Here is a 20,746-nt window from a genome sequence, read left to right on the forward strand (position 1 = left end):
GGGGGCCCTTGAAGGTGGAGGGGGTGGTGGGGCTCCTCGTCCCCGCACTGGGGGTGGTGGAGGTGGGGGCCCAGAAGTGTGAGGAGGGGGTGGGGGTGGTGGGCCGCCCCGGGAGGGTGGAGGCGGGGGTGCTGCAAGAGTAGAAACAGATTTGTTAGCTTTAAAATAAGTAAATATGCAGACTCTCCATATTTCTGAGTTGAACGCATATGAATGCCACCACAAAGCCATAATTATGAGTGGGAATCTTTTAACTTTTTCTAAGCCCTCAGTTTCCGAGTTGGAAGTGTGTCAGTGAGAAAATATGGCATTCGTCACTCCTCTCCGGAGCTTACACTATGCCTACGTCATCTGCTGGAATGTCACTTTTATATAACTCATCTGAAAGAAGAAAGCCATATACACCTAGGATGGCTTGAGGGTGAGTAAATCATGGAGTAATTTTCATTTTTCGGTGTACAATCCTTGAATTAAATTGCTATAGTGCTTGAATTCAGTGAAGATGTCAGGAGAAACACTTTGCGCAACGATATAGTCAGAAAACTTTTCAATCTACAAATCACCATCATTTACCATGGATTTACTGTAGTATCACTAACTGTACTGTGGTGTTGTGGCAGAATTGTGTTTTTTTGTATTGAATTTGACTTATTAATGTAGACATGAATTAAATGTATTAAAGGAGTAATGGAATATAGAGTATTATTTGTGATTAAGCTATAGCATGTGTGCATTTATACTAAATGTCTTTACACTACTGTTTTTCATACAGATAACTAAGAACCATAGTTATATTTTTTACCATGGTATTGAGGTGCTATATGTGTGGTTTATCATGATTTAAAGTCCTCATGAAATCAAAATTAAAGTTTTTTGGGTGTTAGTAGGCAGTTTAAAACCTTATTTTTAACACAATGGATGATTGACAGGTGAGCAGGTGGTCCTCCACCTTTGTCTGGGACACATCAGGATGTGTTAGCGTTGGCAGTCCTCACCGTTTTGAGCTGGATGCCCTGTCGGATCTGGTCGAGTAGCGCGTCCCGTCCTGTGGACGACACTGGCCTGTTGTTTTGCTCCCCTTTCTTTAACGGAGCGCCCTCTCTGATTTGCTCCAGCAGAGCTGACTTCCCGCCCATGGGCGAGGGCGTTGATTCACTGTGGCCTCCGTCCATATCAGGGGGTGAGGGAACGATTCAGACAGTGTAAATATGCTTTCGATTGGTGCAAATGAGGTTTGGTTTCACGTTGTTTCACACAAGTCGGCATATATTAAACATTTTTGCAACTACACAGCCTCAGCATGATTACGACCACTATTTTGTTTTACTAAGAGTTTCATATTGAATCTAGGGGGTAGTCTATTAGACTGTGGCTGTCAAATGCGGCTTTACAGAGCTCAACGGCTCTGGCCCGAGCAGATATAAAGAAAATGCTATTGGGCTGGATGCCCTGTCGGATCTGGTCGAGTAGCGCGTCCCGTCCTGTGGACGACACTGGCCTGTTGTTTTGCTCCACTTTCTTTAACGGAGCGCCCTCTCTGATTTGCTCCAGCAGAGCTGACTTCCCGCCCATGGGCGAGGGCGTTGATTCACTGTGGCCTCCGTCCATATCAGGGGGTGGAGGAGGTCCAGGAGGAGGTGGTGGTGGAGGAGGAGGTGGAGGCGGGGCGGCTCCTCCGGACGGAGGTGGTGGTGGGGGTAGGGGGTAGTCTATTAGACTGTGGCTGTCAAATGCGGCTTTACAGAGCTCAACGGCTCTGGCCCGAGCAGATATAAAGAAAATGCTATTGGCTATTTTAAAAAGAAGGTGGGGCTGCTCGATATGTCCCGCCCTCTCTTCCTGTTTCAGTTGAAATTACGTCACCACATAGAATAATGCTGCATGTTTCAAGGCACTTCAGGGGACATTTAAATGTATGCTACAATGGAAGACCAATGATTAATTAAAAAAAACTCATAATTATTAAATAATTACATTTCTATACAAAAAGCTTGCTAAAATTTTTGTAAATGTTACCGATTTTGATAATGAACAAATTTGCATCTGCATCTTAACAAGCTACTACTACTATAAATGTGCATTTCTAAGAGACAAAAACGTAATAATATTATTAATAATATCAGGCGACACAAACCTGATTCTTGATTTGAAACAATTTCACTAATTAGAACATGCAGAAACTAAGAAATACAATTCTGCTAAGATATTTATGTTGTTAAGGAAAATTAACAGTCTGGTTTCAACAACTTTCACTTTGGAGCAAAAATCTGGCTAGAAATAAATAAAAATTTGACATTTATCGTGATAATTAATGATATCGACTGATATGAAAAAAATGATCGTTATAATGTTTTACCCATATCGCCTAGCTCTACTTGAACGCATCTCACATCATAATTATGACTTCCTAACTCGTAAAAACAAACTTTCCAAGAGATGGCATCATTAGTATCACTTAAAGACTCCATGAAACTAAGTTTTAAATTCATGTCTATTAGCTTTCAAGCATCTGTATGCTAGTGTAATTCTAATTATTGAGGGAAAATGACTTTTAGCAGATATATGTGAAATACATGTTCTCTTATGTGAAAACTAATTTAATTCCATAAACAAAAATAACAATAATAAAAAAATTACGATAATAATTAAGTACAATCAATTACTGAAATACATGATATATAATTATAACAACAATAACAATTTATTATTTATAATATATTCAAAGAAAAATAGCTACACAGATCCCATTTAAAATCTAAAGGAGCAGTCACATTAGCTAAATTTAGTCAAATTTTCACCCACAAAAATTCACCAAACTGTAAATTTGACTTAAATACACTGGAGATGAAATTAAAAATACTTTAACAATGACCAGTAACTCAGTCATTCTACATATTGTCAAGTATTATAAACTACATCTAAGCAGTGATTCTTCAGTAGTAGATGGTTACCGTATGAACAGTACGAGAAACAGCAAAAGTATGCATAATTGAAAATATTTTCCCACTAGAATACCGTCGCTGTCCCATTCACAGCCTTTTTAACGGATTGTAGTAAAAGCTAACAGCCAATAAAGTTACATAAATAAAATTTAATTTAAATAAAATTACAACCACTTCAATATCGCCCTGTCTATCTCCCTGTTTCATCTAATACATCAATAATACAGTGTCAATTTCATTTCATGGGGTCTTTAAAACTAGAGCAAGACCTTCACTCTAGAGGAAAAACCAAACAAAATTTTGCACCACACCAATCAGCAACAAATGTCATTTTTTAAGAGATCAATGTGACGAGAGGGGCGGAGCCGAGAGCCGTGGGAACGGAGCGAGGCCGGTGGAGTAATTGATAATGAGCGACACCTGCACCACTCACCGGTCTCGAGTCTCACGGAGGAGCTCCGGAAGGATACAAAGGAGGAGTGACGACAGTGAAAGACGAGAGAGGACCAGGCCTGGATTTTATTTTGTGTTTTGGTTTTGTTTGTCCCCTCGCGGACGACTGTCGCGCTGTTTTGAGTTTATTTTATTATTAAAGTTTGTTGAAATGTTCGCCGGTTCCCGCCTCCTTCTTCCCGACCTACAAACGTTGTTACAATCAACATAAGTAAACAAATGCCTCATGAAGAATCATGGAAAATATCCATATGCACAAATGCTATTCTATGAAGTTACATCAGCTGTAGGTAAAACCTCACACCTAAAATATGTCATCCAAGTATTAAAAAAAAAAAAACATTCCATGCCAACCTGCAAAGAATCAGACCTCCAACACATGCAAATCCAAGCAGGTTTCACTCAGAAACACACACATTCCACCTACCGCACCACCTGGGAGGACCTGAAGGAAAACCACATATATTGATCAAATATAAAGTGCTAATATATGCACCCAACTTCTGTATAAAATCCTCTGAGGAATGTGTTACAGCCATATTATTTTAATGTCATGAAAGGACATATTGGCTTTGCGGTTTCATGCATCACTTTGTTTTCACTGAGAAACGACTCAAGAAATAACTAGTTGGGGGAAGTTTTAGGCTAGTTTTATTGATTCAGGCCTGACTTTGACAGCGGATGGTTGGTGGACAGACATATGAATATGATGAGGCCAGGTGTCGAGTCTGACAGCGATCAGTCTCACCTTGTCTCCTCAGCTCATTCTTCACAGCCTCTACGCCGCCCTTCTTCTCAATGAAGTCGTAGATGACCTTAGACGTCTCCTTGTCTTTGAGCTGGGCCTCAGAGATGCCACACATGTCAAACAGGTTCTTCAGCTCTGGGTCCAAATTATTCAACTGCAAAATAAAAAGGTAAAAACATGAGCATTGTTTATTTACTAGAATCCATTAACGAAATACAAGTGCTTGCAAAGCAGCAAAAGAAGAGAGATAAAGTTAAGCAAAACTAGAATTTTTGCCCGTGTCGTATAATTAGAAAGTATCATTCATTCCCGTAGCAGAAGCGTGCAGATTCGTTGCCCAAATGTTAGATTTAGGGTTAGGGGTTTGTTCAAATCACCAACCTTAAGTATGAGCAATAGTAATAGTGATGCTTGCCTTAGTAAGCACAACTAAATATAGATAGAAGAAAGAGAGAGAGAGAGAGAGAGAGAGAGATATACAGTATATCTATCTATATATATATCTATATATTAATGATAATGATAATGAGTAAATGGATGCAAAATCAAAAGGCCCAATCACATTCCAGTATGCAAACAGATGTAGGAGCAAATCGCAACTCAGTATGCAAATATCGTTATCACTGCTGGTTAGTTTTTGAATGCTGAAGTGTGAGTTAAAGGGATAGTTAACCCAAGACGATGTTTTGATTAATGTTGACGGTAGCCATTGACTTCCATGGTATTTTTTTTCCTCCATACTATGGAAGTCAATGGCTACCGTCAACTGTTTGGTTACCAACATTCTTCAAAATATCTTCTTTCGTGCTCAACAGAAGGAATAAACTCATACAGGTTAATGTTCGCCGGTTCCCGCCTCCTTCTTCCCGACCTACAAACGTTGTTACAATCAACATAAGTAAACAAATGCCTCATGAAGAATCATGGAAAATATCCATATGCACAAATGCTATTCTATGAAGTTACATCAGCTGTAGGTAAAACCTCACACCTAAAATATGTCATCCAAGTATTAAAAAAAAAAAAACATTCCATGCCAACCTGCAAAGAATCAGACCTCCAACACATGCAAATCCAAGCAGGTTTCACTCAGAAACACACACATTCCACCTACCGCACCACCTGGGAGGACCTGAAGGAAAACCACATATATTGATCAAATATAAAGTGCTAATATATGCACCCAACTTCTGTATAAAATCCTCTGAGGAATGTGTTACAGCCATATTATTTTAATGTCATGAAAGGACATATTGGCTTTGCGGTTTCATGCATCACTTTGTTTTCACTGAGAAACGACTCAAGAAATAACTAGTTGGGGGAAGTTTTAGGCTAGTTTTATTGATTCAGGCCTGACTTTGACAGCGGATGGTTGGTGGACAGACATATGAATATGATGAGGCCAGGTGTCGAGTCTGACAGCGATCAGTCTCACCTTGTCTCCTCAGCTCATTCTTCACAGCCTCTACGCCGCCCTTCTTCTCAATGAAGTCGTAGATGACCTTAGACGTCTCCTTGTCTTTGAGCTGGGCCTCAGAGATGCCACACATGTCAAACAGGTTCTTCAGCTCTGGGTCCAAATTATTCAACTGCAAAATAAAAAGGTAAAAACATGAGCATTGTTTATTTACTAGAATCCATTAACGAAATACAAGTGCTTGCAAAGCAGCAAAAGAAGAGAGATAAAGTTAAGCAAAACTAGAATTTTTGCCCGTGTCGTATAATTAGAAAGTATCATTCATTCCCGTAGCAGAAGCGTGCAGATTCGTTGCCCAAATGTTAGATTTAGGGTTAGGGGTTTGTTCAAATCACCAACCTTAAGTATGAGCAATAGTAATAGTGATGCTTGCCTTAGTAAGCACAACTAAATATAGATAGAAGAAAGAGAGAGAGAGAGAGAGAGAGAGAGATATACAGTATATCTATCTATATATATATCTATATATTAATGATAATGATAATGAGTAAATGGATGCAAAATCAAAAGGCCCAATCACATTCCAGTATGCAAACAGATGTAGGAGCAAATCGCAACTCAGTATGCAAATATCGTTATCACTGCTGGTTAGTTTTTGAATGCTGAAGTGTGAGTTAAAGGGATAGTTAACCCAAGACGATGTTTTGATTAATGTTGACGGTAGCCATTGACTTCCATGGTATTTTTTTTCCTCCATACTATGGAAGTCAATGGCTACCGTCAACTGTTTGGTTACCAACATTCTTCAAAATATCTTCTTTCGTGCTCAACAGAAGGAATAAACTCATACAGGTTAGGAACGATATGAGATTGAGTAAATGACCATTTTCATTTTTGGGTTAACTATTTCTTTAACAGTTTTCAAACTTCAATCTTATTTTTAAAGGTATAATGTTCAGAGAGACTAAAATCAGAAGATTAAGGCTAAATTATTATTATTTTTTAAATCTATAAGTCCATATTTTCTAAAGATGACCAAGTTAATAGTGATTTTCACATTTGAATCTTAAATTTCTTTAAAAGTATAACACTTATAAAAAATAAAAAGATTCACTTTTTTACTCATTCATTTTAAGTCGCTAACTAAAAAAACGTATCTAAAATTAGAATAAAATGAATAAGTAAAAAAAAGTAGTGAATATTTTTAAAACTCAATAACATTATCAAATGTAAATTATGTATTATTTTAATAAATAAGCAAAAAAAATAAGTTAAACATTTTTTAAAGTCAGTAACATTTTCGAGTGCAAGTTAATGGGGATTTTTCTTTTTAAGATAAGATCATGATGATTAAAATCTTAAAAGAGATTTCAATGCAATTCTGCTTTGCAAGCACTATACAGTACATGATTTCCCAGCATTCATGCTGTTCTCAAATATAGCATAATCCTGCCACCTTGTGGACAAACTGCTAATGGTAACCATCTCGGCTGAAACCATCCATTATATCATGCTCAACATTCCAGCAGCATGCATAATGCAAACCTTCTTCAGAGCATTTGCACATTTTTCCAGTTAGTTAAGAGCAACAGCATCTCATTTCATTGCACCAGTAGCCTGAATTTCTAATTGTTTGCAATATCTCCAGTATTTCCATAACAAACCCATTTAAAATACACAGCGCAAATACACAGACAGCTCATTGCAGTGTACAAATGCAGTCTGGGTAGTGTTGTGGGCGTCAGATGCTTCAGCCTGCATGAACACAAGGCTATTGAGGCATTTCATCATGCCATTACTACACAGGTCAGCATTGTTTTCCTATGAGAGATTCTTCAACATGTCTGTGAGAGTGTGCGAGTGTGACAGAGCAAGTCATTGTTGTGTACTTACATCGAAGCCTGTGTTCGGATCCCATCCTACATGACCGATGTGCCTGGAAAATATTGCATTAAGCACAGTCAGACTGGCATAAACAACAACAAACACAACATGAGGAAAGGGAAAAAAGAAACTTAACCCTTGTGCTTGTGTGTTGAAGACCCTTCCTAAATTAGTATTTTGTTTGTACATCTCTCATTGTGTTATATTATTAACAAATCTTGCAATCAGTCTTTGTCAACTTGATTTCTTTCAATGAGCACAGGATTTGTATTTCTCTAGGAACTGATTGGCTCCAGGTCACACTGATCTGAGCTTATGCACCTCAGTTTTGGAGTGAAAAAAAAATGTGGGGGATCATTTTGGCAATGCTCACTTAAAATCTAAGGTGCATAAGCCAAGGTTATAATCAATAGTAATAAAAATTAAAGCTTTACTGACATAAAAAGTCAGGGTTATAATTAATAGTAATAAAAAATTAAAGCTATATTCACATTAAATAACAAAAATTAAGAATACTCATTTTTTTAAATGTTAAAAACTATACAATAATAATAAAATAACACTGGCATAAGCCCAGATCAATTAGTAAAAAAATATATATATATATTATTAATAATAAAGTTGACAAAGACTGAATGCAATATTTATTATTAATAATGACATTTAAAAAAATAATAATAATAATGCAAAAAAACATTACAGCTAAAATAAATAAATATCTTAAGTAAATATTTTTTCAAAATAATGACATTTTCAAGTTTGAGTTAATGTGGCTTTTCAAACTTTAATATTAAATTTCTTTAAAAGTAGAACAGTTACAATAACAAAAACACAAAATATTAAAATTGTATAATATATATATATATATATATATATTAACATTTATATAAATAAAATTTTCAAGTGTATTTTAATGTGGATTTTTAAACTATAATATTACATTTCTTTCAAGGTATAAAAGTGTCATAAAAACTGATTTAGCACATTAAACGAATAAGTATTTAAATACATTTTTTTTTTAAATTTATAATAATTTAAGTTAATAATTTAATTGAAGATAAGTCACTGAGGATTTTCACACTTTAGGCTTACATTTCTTTAAAGGCACAATATGGGTATACTGTTGATGAAACTAAAAATAGCATCAAGTCTATAGAAACTTGATAAATCATTTCTTTTCGAACAAGTTAGACCTAAACATTTTTTTTTAAAGATAAGTTGATAAAAAGATGTAATTCTATATTTGGTAATAGAATTGCAGAACAAGAAATTTAGAAGCAATTGTAGGCCGGTCATTTTTGACTGGGAACACCACAACTACAACAAGCTGGGAGAAAATCTTTTTGAAAAATCACAAAGGCATCACAAATTGGTAGGCTGTTATATCGTGTGTGAGAAAACTTAGTACGTTTTCATCCAATTTGTTAACATTAACTAGCGTTTTTTTGTGGAAAAAGGGTTAAAAGCATAACATATAAACAAAACTACAAATTTAAAGTTAGTGACTGTTTTCGAGCATACGGACAGAAAATAAAAATAAAAGCCCAGAAGCAGCATGACAGCATTTTAATATGCATTACTGATGTCACTTCCTGACAACACAGGAAGTACTGAATCTGCTATACTTAAAAGACTCACTGGAAGTTGCTTGGTGTCCCAATGTCAGCCTTCGTCAACTTCTTCCTCTTGCCCTTGACCTTCTTCTCCTTCTTGTTAAGGCCACTGTGCACCATGTTATTCATGTGGGACACATTAAGTTTGTTGTTTATCTCGGGGTTCTTGATGTCCACCGTCGCCATCAGGAGAGCAGGTCCTAGGCACATGACAAAACTGATTAGCTGCTGCCTGAGAACCTCCAACCTGTTGCACACATTTCCCTGCGAGAGTCACAGCAGTGGTCTCTGGCCGAGCTCGCAACAACAGCTGATTCTGTCCAGCGTAAGCAAAGAGGGGGCGGCACAGTGAATCAATCACACACATTCCTGCAAGTTAATGTATTCAAAGTCCAGATGATGCTGGTGTGCTAAGAACAACAAATAAAATAAATGTCATATTGTGTCAAAAAGCAAGACTTAACATAAATGTCTGTTTTAAATATTCAGTATCAGTAGTAAAATAAAATAAACTTCATACAAAAACAATGTACTCATTTCAGCTACATTTCATGAGATTTGTTTCATTCAAATAAACGTGACTGCATTACGCAAATATAGCACTGACCAACACGACCACAAGCAAAACACTCTGGATCATATGCCATGTCATAATGACTCTCATCGCAGCAAAATGTGGGAGATAAAAAGCAGCTTTCATAGAACAACAGGCTTTGTGTCAAACTTTCCCAAAACCACAAGCATTAGCAAGCAGTCGCTTTCATGACAGCCAGAGAGTTCAGTGTGGAACCCAGAGCCACGGTCTGAATCTACAGGTCAAAAATAATAACTTCAGAAACAATAATAATAAATGAATCACCAAAACACCTTTAAATTACTGTGTTCAAAAAGGAAAAATTACTTAATGAAATGGTTAGATTAGTCACTTTTTACTAAAGTTTATATTTTACACTTTTTTGAATAGATAGAATTATTAATATCATTAATAATAATATTCATGTATCATTATTGTTAAATAATAATAATAAAAAAGTACAAATAAAATGCCTAAGTATAAGCATTATTAATTATAATAACAATAAAAATAATAATTAATGATTATAATACAAATATAATGGCATACATTTTATTATTCAGTTCATGCAAGAAAATGTATAATTAAAATGCATAAATATAATTATTGTTATTATGTTTGCCATTATACAAGTTTGTCTTAATCTGTTTATCAAAATTATACATAAAATGTTTACACATTACAATTATTAAATAAAAATAATATTAATTCAGTTAATTTATCAAAATGTACATGTAAAATGCATAAATAAAATAAGTACAATGTATAAAAACATTTAAACAGTATAATTATTAAATAATCAATAACAATAATTTTATTTATCAAACGTTTAAGTAAAATGCATAAATATAATTATCATTGTTATTGTGTTTGTCATTATATTAAAGTTTTCTTAATCTGTTTATGTATCAAAAACGTATAAAATGTTTAATAATAATAATAATAATAATAACAATTTATGTAGTCAAATAATTATTTGTGCCATATTGAGGAATAAAAGTAATAAAATAATTGTCAAATATATTATATTGATGATTTTTATGGAATTGAAAAACTGCCCCAAATTATTGTTAAAAAAATATTCATTTAAAACAGCTTATCCCTTTAAAAAAATGCACAACTGTATCTCAAAATCTACAATCCAAAAGACTACGGACCACAACAAGTCTAACACTAAGCAATAATAATAATACTGTTTATGTCGCCAAAAGCACAAATAAAACAAAATGAAATAACTATCAAATAACGAAGACCCCTGTGAGAACTTTGTAATGTTAAGCGAAAACTAAAGATATTCACAATACAAACTCCTTAAAAAGTTACAAGAAACTTCTGACTAACAAACGTTGGTTTTCACGAGACTCACCGGCGCATGCGCAGCACTGACCTCATTCGTCATGCTCCCGGAGCTGCTTCCAGTGCACAACAGTGAGCGCAAGCTACATTAAAGTGATTATTACGTTTTGAATATTGATATTTTTCTTACAAAAACGCATCGATTCGCTACAAGAGGCCTTTGTTCACCCCCTGGAGCCGTGTGAGACACTTTTTTTTAATGGATGGGCGCATTTTATTTAACTTCTTTTGGACGGATGCATGCAACACCTGCTGAGTGGCATTAAACAGCTTGAAAGATCAAAGACAATTTTTAATATAACTCCGACTGGATTCGTCTGAAAGAAGAAAGTCATATACATCTTGGATGACTTGAGGGTGAGTAATTTCTGGGCTAATTTTCATTTTTGGGTGAATTAACCCTTTAAAGCGAGCGTTCAGTTCATCCCAGGACAGCACCAAGCATCACAGGGGCACCAATGTACCATCTGGCCTCGAAACGCTCTCTAAAAACTCCTCGGATGGGGCAGACAGGAAGGTCGTACAGAACATCATCTCATCTGTGGTCCAGCATTTCGGCATGAAGCTACGGTAGCTAGTTAATTTCACCGTAACGAGAAGCTAACAAGCTAAGCAGCCTCCGGTGACGCTCTTTAAACCAATTGTGAAAGTTTTGTGATCTGGGCGTCCACCAAACCAATCCCGCTCATGCTAGTCAAATCCTAAAAAAAATTACGAATGTGGAATATTACTTAAGGAACTGCTAATCCAGTTTAATCTCTGAAATTTGCTGTAAGCATTACAAGTCTTCAACTGCAGGCAAAGCCACACTTTTTATAATACACAAGTGTGTTTTTGGCTTCGTTTGACAGATGTTTCACAGCGAATCAGTGATTAGCTTCTCTACTCATCAACACCAAACTATATCAGAGATAAAGCGGCGTACTGAGCATACTCCGTCAGATATTAACAATGAGGAAGCGGAGGGGAAGGAAATGTGCTGGAGAAAGATGGACATCTTATACAACACAAATACTGAGGACGGAACGATGTTTTGCATAAATCTGATTTTAACGGCTTCATTCTTCATAGTGTAGTCAAGCAGGGGCGCAACATGCTTGGAACAACAGCTATAAGTTATGAATGTGAATTTGAAATGTGAACAGATTGGAGAAGGGGGGAAAAAAATGGAACTGGCCTCCAGAGCTGCTGTAACAAATCTAGGACAAATATGTTGACTTGACATCACAGATAATAACATTTCAGGCTGGCTGGTAATGCTAAAACAAAATAGGCTGAATCCCTTGGAAAGTAAATGTAAATAGTGTGGTGCTATCAAAACAAACACTGCTACCAAACAACACTGGCTGAACCAATAGTGTGAGTTTGGGGGTGGTTCTATCTGTTTAGTCAACCAATGGCAGACGTAGTAAGTGTTCAGGATTATTCTTGCACTTTGATTTGGTGCAAAAATGGTGCACAAATTACAATTTACCTTTAATTACCACATGAAATCAAACTTATAATAGCATTTTAAACGTACAATCTTTTTCTTTTGGGAAAATTAAGCAAATATTTGATGGCGCATGGGTGTCCACAATTTTAATTAATTGTACTTTTTATTATATTATTTAATCACTTATATTTTATGCATTTTTGAAATGGCAAAATATAAATAAAAAAAAGATAATTACATATTTACAATTATTATTAAAACAAAAATTATACATAAATATATACATACATACAGGATTTGAAATTTACTTTTTCACTCACCAGCCAATTTGGCTACTAAATTTTTAAGATACCAGCCATTCATAATTTCTACTAGGCAAAAAAATTAAACGAATAAATTATGAAAAAAAGGCCAGAGGTAAGCCAACAGCTTGAGGCTGTCCACACTGGATGCGACAAAGTGACCATTGCAAATAATTTGTACTTTGTCAAACAGTAGGTCTACGTCATAAATAGAACGAGGCATCAGTTTACTGTCGGGGATTTGTCATGCTGTGCTGCGCCACATCCAGTGTAGGCCGCATCACCGATTATAATGGGTTCTATAGCATTTTGTCGCATCTGGTGTAGACACGATGCGAGTCTTCAGGCATTTTTTGACTTTTCGTTATTGCTTCAATGCAAAGGAAACCAGTGCGCCCGCCACGCCATTATTGGTTGCGGAGTGACGGGTACAGGGCTGGAATGGGGTTAAAATTTGTCCCTGGACAAATCCAGCCTACCCGGCCCTCAAGGTCCCCTGTGAATGTTTTGCTGTGTTATAGGGCCTTCAATTGGAGTAAGTAAATAAATAAATAAATAAATGAGGACAAAAACAAATAATGATACATTACTGAATTCACAGCAAATGCAACAAATTAATAGCCTACTGCATTTTTGTCACATAGAAATGCACTTGACAGTATAAGCATTGATTTTGTGCTAGAACATAGGAAATTTACTGCTGATAAATACTGTCATCCTTTCCTCACCCTCATGTTTTTTCAAACCTGTATGACTTACTTACTTCCGTAAAACACAAAAGATATTTTGTAGAATGTTACCAAACCATTTGGGTTAATCTTGATTTCTACTGTATGGACAAACATTTCTTGAATTTCTCAAAATATCTTATTTTATGTTCCACAGAAGAAAGAAATTCATACAGGTTTGGAATGACATGATGCTGAGTAGCCTAAATGATGACCGTTTTAATTTTTGGAAGTATCCCTTTAAGATCTTTATAATATTTGTAAATGGAAAACACCTAATTTATAAGTGTCTCTAAATTACAGAGACACTGATTTTTATCTTTAATCAGGCTCTTACTGAATTAACATTTTACTTAAATTAAAATTAATTTGAATGAAACATTTAAAGAGAAATAAGCTATTAAAGTTTGTTTACATTGCAGTTGGTTTACATGTATTTGACCTTGTCGTGGCTGTTTTCAGGCAGAACCTTTAATGTTGACATATCACAATTCTGTGTCATTTCTGAATGGATTGAGCGGTTTGTGTTGTTAATCTCTTATAAATCGTGGTGGAAGCACAGCGCTGTGCGGGAGACTGATCCCGCTCTGCTTTAACGCGCGGCTGGCGGATGCACCGGGTAACACCTCTTCACACTTTTGGAGTACTTGCTTTTTGCAGTTTCACGTGGGCTGTAATTTAAAAACAGCGCCTAATATGAGGTCTCCCTCGCTTCGGCGATCGACCCACTGGGAATGTCCCGGTGCTCCCGATGGCCAGTAGCTACCACAACCCATCCATCGCTGGGTATGTTCAAGTAAGCTAGATATGCCCAGATGCTGCGCAATTAGGCTTATTTAATACATCATGATGAGTCTGGAGTTCAGTATTTACACTAAATCTGTGCAGATTTGGCTTACATGAACTTCCTCAAGAAATTAATAAGTAAACATAATTTACGAAAAGTAACCGGCTAAATTGGCTAGTGATTTGACAGCGTTACCCGCCACAGCTGATTTTTACCCGCATTTGGCGGGTGTTAATTTCAAACCCTGTATACATACTGATAAAAAATGTATAGCCTGAATGCACTGTAAGTCGCTTTGGATAAAAGCGTCTGCTAAATGCATAAATTTATTAAAAAGTAAATAAAAAAAATAAAATAATAGGCATGCGTCACACATATCCTGCTGCAGGCTACTGACATGAAGCAAACAAGATAATTTAGTAACTTGCAACTACAGCTTCTAAGAGACATCAAACCAGTGCCATACCCCTGATAAACGTCCATGAGAAAACCTTTAAACTACGTAAGTGAGGAAATATGGTCTCTTTGACGTAACTGAATGGGAGAGTGTCGCAGCAGCGCAGTGGCATGGAATGATCCATGTGGCGTACATATGGCTCCCAGCGCACAGACTGACCTCAGGCTTCCAGTCAGGGGTTGAACTCTACTCTCATCTAGGTCATGTACAATGCGGATGTGTGTTTGTGTGAATCACGCTCATGCCTGACGACACTCATTCAAGAATGTGTTTTGATTTCTGTGGAAGATACATTATGTGCATGTCAGCATACTTCTGTCAAAAAGGGAATTTTCAAAAAACAACAACAGCAAACACAAACTGATTAGCTCTGATAACATTAGGAGTAAATTCATGAGTGAATGTAAGTACCAGGACACATACCATTTGGTGGGTCACGCCTTTTCTCTGCAAAAACAAAATTAACACTGTTAAAATGTGGAGGCCGAATTAAAAGACTAGTGAGGTCAGTAACCGAGAGGGAAAGAGCCGGTAGGTCACCCAGAGGAGAAGGGAATGGTTAAAGTACGTTAGTTTCGGAAAGGTTAGGGAAGAAGATGGTAAACAGAGGTGCCCTGAGCTCTGCGCCTTTTCTCAAGACATTAACATCCATAAATTAATGGTTTTATTTAGGGTTTACTTTATCAATTGGCAGTCCTAGGTTTATTGTCACATTTTTAGCACCAACATTTGTGGTTCGTTCATATGCAAACTGATAATATTCTTATAATCTTGAACTTAAAGGTGAAGTGTTTCTCTAATCTGCTATGGTGAAAATCAGAGCTCTAGACTGCGACCAAAATGGTCGCATTTGCAACAAATTTTTGAGAACGTGCGAGTTAAAATTTGACGTGGTCAAAAATTACGCGATTATTGAGGAAATGGCAGATGGAGGATTTGGTTTTCATACTGAAGTAAAATAAGACCGCTTCATAAACCAGAGAAGGTGAACATGTTGATATTCTTGTGAAAAAAACAAAACAAAAAAAAAACATGCAAGTCCTGTCACCGACAGCCAGTTTAGTTTTACTTTTCATTTTAAAAAGCTCATCTTTGCGGTTTACGTTATGCTATGGAGGCTTTCTTTCTTTCTTTTATTTATTTGATTCCTCAGTGTTTGCTAAACATTCTGTAATTTATTAGTCGTTATATAAAACAGCATGTGGTGTATGCCATGCCTCATCTTATTCGTTTTTGTAATGTTAGCTAGTTTGTCATTATAGCCTACTGCTTTATTGTTGTTGTGCTTTTTAATTAAGAATAACAATGAATCCATCTTTTGGATCCATGGTTTTAGTCTTAAAAAGTGAAAGGTGTATAGATATAAGCAAAACAGACTGATCTTTTCTTGTAAAACGTGACACCAAGATTGCGAATTCGAAATTGAAAGTGCAAGAAGCCCGGCTTATAACAGAGCAAAAGAGGAATTCCCTTTCACAAAATTTAAATCACAAATAACACTGATGAAAAAGAACGGGCTGAATGTTGAACACTCATTACCATATAACTATAAACTATTATAAAAGTTAATCAGCATGCATTGATTAATCCCATGTTGTAGCCAAAAAAAATAAAAAATAATTGCGACCCAATTATGTGCTGAGAAAGTTAGTCGCAAGAGTCTAGAGCCCTGAAAACGTTAAAATACTTGCTTCTTTTTATTTCAATGACAGTTACTCAGCAATTTCATGTTTTTAAAAGCTGTCAAACAAATATTTCATTTTTATTTTATAGAGTGTGTGTGTATATATTATATAGTTGCCGAGCAATTGTCTTTTGATATTTTTTTTTTTTAAATAATAAAACACAAAAACAAAATATTATATATATTAAGTATCATTTAAAGGTTTGGGGTCAGTAAGTCAGTTCAAATAAGTCACTAATGCTCATCATGGTAAAATAAAAATATAGTGAAATATTTTTACAATTTAAAGTAACTTATATATTACATTTTTTAATGTAATTAATTGCTGTGATGAAATGCTGAATTTTCAGCATCATTACTCCAGTCTTCAGTGTCACATGATCTTTCAGAAATCATTTTAAGATGACGCTGCCCAATAAACATTTTTTATTATCATCAATGTTGAAAACAGCTGTGCTGCATCATAATTTTGTGGAAACGGTGATATGTTTTTTCAGGATTCTTTGATGAATGGAAAATTCAAAGCAACAGCATTTATATGAAATAGGGATGTAACGATTACCGGTTTCACGATAAATCACGATACAATGCCCTGACGGTTAGTATTACCATTTAAAATTGAATTATCATCAAAACCGTGTTTGATTATCGCGCTTTTGAAAACTTGCGGTAAATCCGTCGTATTTTGGCTTTTACAAGAGTCCTGAAGGCAATTTAATCGAGGACGGTCACCCTGTCTGCCGATCTTGCAAGAAGAAAGTCGCTGCAAAAGGGGGAAATGCATCAAATTTGCTCAGTCACCTTCGTGACCACCACCCACTGTTATATAGCGAATGCATGGTAACTTTTACCTCAATACCAAAACTAACTGGGCAAATAATTGGACAAAAAAATATTGATTAGAGATTAAATATTTCGTTATCTCACTTTAGCGCAAAGCTTCCGCGAAAAAAAGTTTGCAGCAAGTGGCTTTGAGTCAAGACGAACGAACGTCAAACTATAGAGAATGAGGAGTTACGTCACGATCTTTTCACTACGCATTGCATTTCGGGAAGGCGCCGCCATATTAGCAGGATACGCTATCCGTTCCCATGGTTACTTCTCATTCTCTATAAGGATAAATGCTTATCTTTTGTTTTGTTTTTGCCTTTAAAGTTAACCAACCATTCATTCTTCATTGTATCGTTTGCAGGGAAGAGAAGCTATTTTATCGCACTGCATGATATGCACTGCATTTCTCTCTTAGGTTTTATAGAATTTGGTTTACAGTGTTTACCCGATTAGCGTGAAAACAGTGTCGCCCGCTGGACGCTCGCTGCTGCTTCAGTCATCATATGGTACATTATCCAAATAAAAGTGTGTGTTCAACAAGCTGGCAGAAGTCGATCCATTTCTTTGTTGGAAACTTTTAAATGACAAAGTATAATTGTTGTCATTATAAATATTCATTTTTCCATGGCCACAGAGGAGAATCATAGATTGTGGGTCACATTCAGCGAACAGTCACAAACTCACTGTACTTTTTATATTTATTTCAACAAATGACAAGCAAAATCAAATCCCTAGGAGCTTGGGGAAAGTTTTGTAGCATTTTCAAATGCTGGTTTAATGTGCTAAGACAGTGATGCTAAAAGACATGCAGATGAGCCAGAATATTAACGCGACATGTTTAAATGTAACGCGTTTTCCTCTCTTTAGAAAACTGTAATCTAGAAAGCGCTTCTGGATTAAGACAGCGATTTCTAAAATTCATATTTTGGGTTTATCTGTTTTTCCACATATTATGCTTTATTAGTAAGATGTGTGTACAGAATGTGGTCTTTAAATATCACTGTCTCAGTGTATTAAGCGTGTTCTTTATATGAGAGAAAAATGCTTAACGTGTAAATAAACGCGTTGCGTTCACATTTTGATCTTATATGCATATCTGCACATAGTATATGCTTTACAATTTTGTCTTTATCACTGACTTGGTACATTAAGCCACTTTAAGCATTTTAGAAAGTCCCCTGTTCAAGTTCTGCTAATTCACAAGCCTAGTGAGAGTGAGAGTCATGCTAACAAAGGCAATGTTAACTATTAAACCAACCAAATCAAAACTTTCAAAAACACACAGCAATGTGATTCTTTTATTGAGTGAGAGTCAGTGGGTTTAATCAGTGACATTAACAGATTTACTATTCGGCGTCTTCTCCACGACCTCCTTCTCTTGGTGTTTTTACACATAGAAAAGACGAAAAAACATATTGCATTGTCCAGTTTTCTCTCAGAACGATGATCTGAGTTACTATTGCAATTCTCGATGCAGTATGAATGACATACACTGGAGGCATTTTTCACAATCACGACAAACAATCAAATACTGCCCTAAACTCAATAGCGGAAAGGCAGCGCTATCCTGCAAATATGGTGGATAAACAAAGCAGTTTCCCAGAACTCAACGCGGCATTACGTCACATTCTCATTCTTTATAAGGTTGACATTTAAGGGATAATGTATTGTATATTCATAGTTAACATTACACAGATTTTGTTTGTTTTGAAATCTTACCCGTTTATAAATCCATTATGAACAGTGTACAAAACAATCGTCAGGACAATATGATCACTACAGCAAAATTATAGTAGTATTAATACGAAATTCCTCATTTAATTTTCAATACAATCAAAAACTGAGACGCAAGACGGCAAGCTGCATTTGAATGAAACGAGAGAGCCGCGTCCGCGCCTCTGCGGTGATACAACAGACATGGGGCGAATTCCAAACAGAAGTGAGCATCCCTATGCCCTACTCCCTTCGAAGGGCAGAGCCCTTGAAGTGTGTTCTTTGAAGGGTGCAGGGTATTACTGTCTCGTAGAAGCGTTTGGAACAACCTTGGCGAAGGGGATTACTGACCAAATGTTACCTTGACAACACTGCGTGTGCGTGCAGCATTCAGCACTCAATCAGTTCTTGCAAATAAATATCTATTCTTCTTATTATTTTATTCAAATATTGTCTAATTGTGTCATATTTACTATTAAACGTTTTCAAACTAAACTTGCTTACACTACCATCTTAAATAATATTTCTATCACTGACGAAAAATATGTGGTCTTACATTAAAATAGACAAATTTAATTAGCCTATTCTATTTATGTTTGTATGTGAACTCGAAATCAACCCCAACTTTGCTTTAAAAAGCATCACAAGATCGCCTAACCGAAGATCACATGATCACAAACGGAAATCACATTGTGTGCGTATATATATATATATATATTTATTTGTGTGTGTGTGTATATATATATATATATATATATAGTGATAATATTTATAATCGTGATAACATTGGTCACTATAATCGTGATATGAAATTTTCATACCGTTACATCCCTAATATGAAATAGCCATTTTTAGTAACGTTATAGTTGTTTTTACTGTAGTTTTGATCCTTTTATAATATAATATACTGAAATATTTAACATTCAACAAAGGTGAAAAAAACTATATAATTTAAAACTATTTTAATTCCATCTGGTGCCACTAATAGCTACAAGTTCCACACTTCACCTTTAACAACCATAAGTTAACCGAATAATTCACTGTACGTAAATGTAATCAAACATGTTTGTTCGGAATTTAACCACATTAAAGGAGGCATATAAGGCACCAGGGCCTCTTTAAAAATCAGTTAGTGCAGAGAAAAGCCTAAACTTCAAAGCTCAGCATGCAAAACAGAGCAGGAATTATTGGAACCCAGCCAGGAAGAGAGGAGAGAGACTGCTGCGTTTACAAGAGGGACATGAGGAGAAAAGGCCCACTGTGAAGGTTTTACGACACACCCTATGGAGAGGAAACCAGCACACTTGCTACACTACGACAGATTACAGCTACAGACTGAGAGGAACAGGAGGAAAGATGGAGAGAGATGAACACACCTGTAAATGAGCAGCCGGGCAACAGGAAATAACAGGTTAACAAGAAAATGTGAGCTTAAAGGGATAGTTCACCCAAAAATGAAAATGTGATGTTTATCTGCTTACCCCCAGGGCATCCAAGATGTAGGTGACTTTGTTTCTTCAGTAGAACACAAACGAAGATTTTTAACTCAAACCGTTGCAGTCTGTCAGTCATATAATGGAAGTGAATGGGAATCACAGTTTTGAGTAAAAAAAAACACACAAACAAAAACAAATGAAACCCTGCGGCTCGTGACGATACATTGATGTGTAAAGACACGAAACGATCGGTCTGTGCAAGAAACGAAACAGTATTTATATCGTTTTTTACCTCTGATTCACCGCAATGTCCGAACTGACACTCCGAATTGAGATTGTAGATAGAGTGTCAATGGTCCATTTGAGAGATAGGTGGCAGTAATGCA

General features: G+C 36.0%; 1 protein-coding gene across 1 annotated transcript in view; it reads right to left on the reverse strand.

Moving 5' to 3' along the window:
- LOC107598884 (neural Wiskott-Aldrich syndrome protein-like) overlaps window positions 1-20,746 on the reverse strand; it is a 44,407-nt gene that overhangs the window by 4,581 nt on the left and 19,080 nt on the right. The window contains exons 5-10 of the mRNA XM_016290325.1: window positions 15,120-15,143; window positions 9,083-9,257; window positions 7,454-7,496; window positions 5,496-5,732; window positions 4,144-4,297; window positions 1,434-1,709 (exon numbers count right to left, since the gene is read on the reverse strand). Coding sequence (XP_016145811.1) covers window positions 1,434-1,709; window positions 4,144-4,297; window positions 5,496-5,732; window positions 7,454-7,496; window positions 9,083-9,257; window positions 15,120-15,143 — 909 coding nt within the window. The remainder of the gene's footprint in view (window positions 1-1,433; window positions 1,710-4,143; window positions 4,298-5,495; window positions 5,733-7,453; window positions 7,497-9,082; window positions 9,258-15,119; window positions 15,144-20,746) is intronic.

Source organism: Sinocyclocheilus grahami, unplaced genomic scaffold, assembly GCF_001515645.1.
Source record: "Sinocyclocheilus grahami isolate Dianchi unplaced genomic scaffold, SAMN03320097.WGS_v1.1 scaffold257.1, whole genome shotgun sequence".
Taxonomy (NCBI): domain Eukaryota; kingdom Metazoa; phylum Chordata; class Actinopteri; order Cypriniformes; family Cyprinidae; genus Sinocyclocheilus; species Sinocyclocheilus grahami.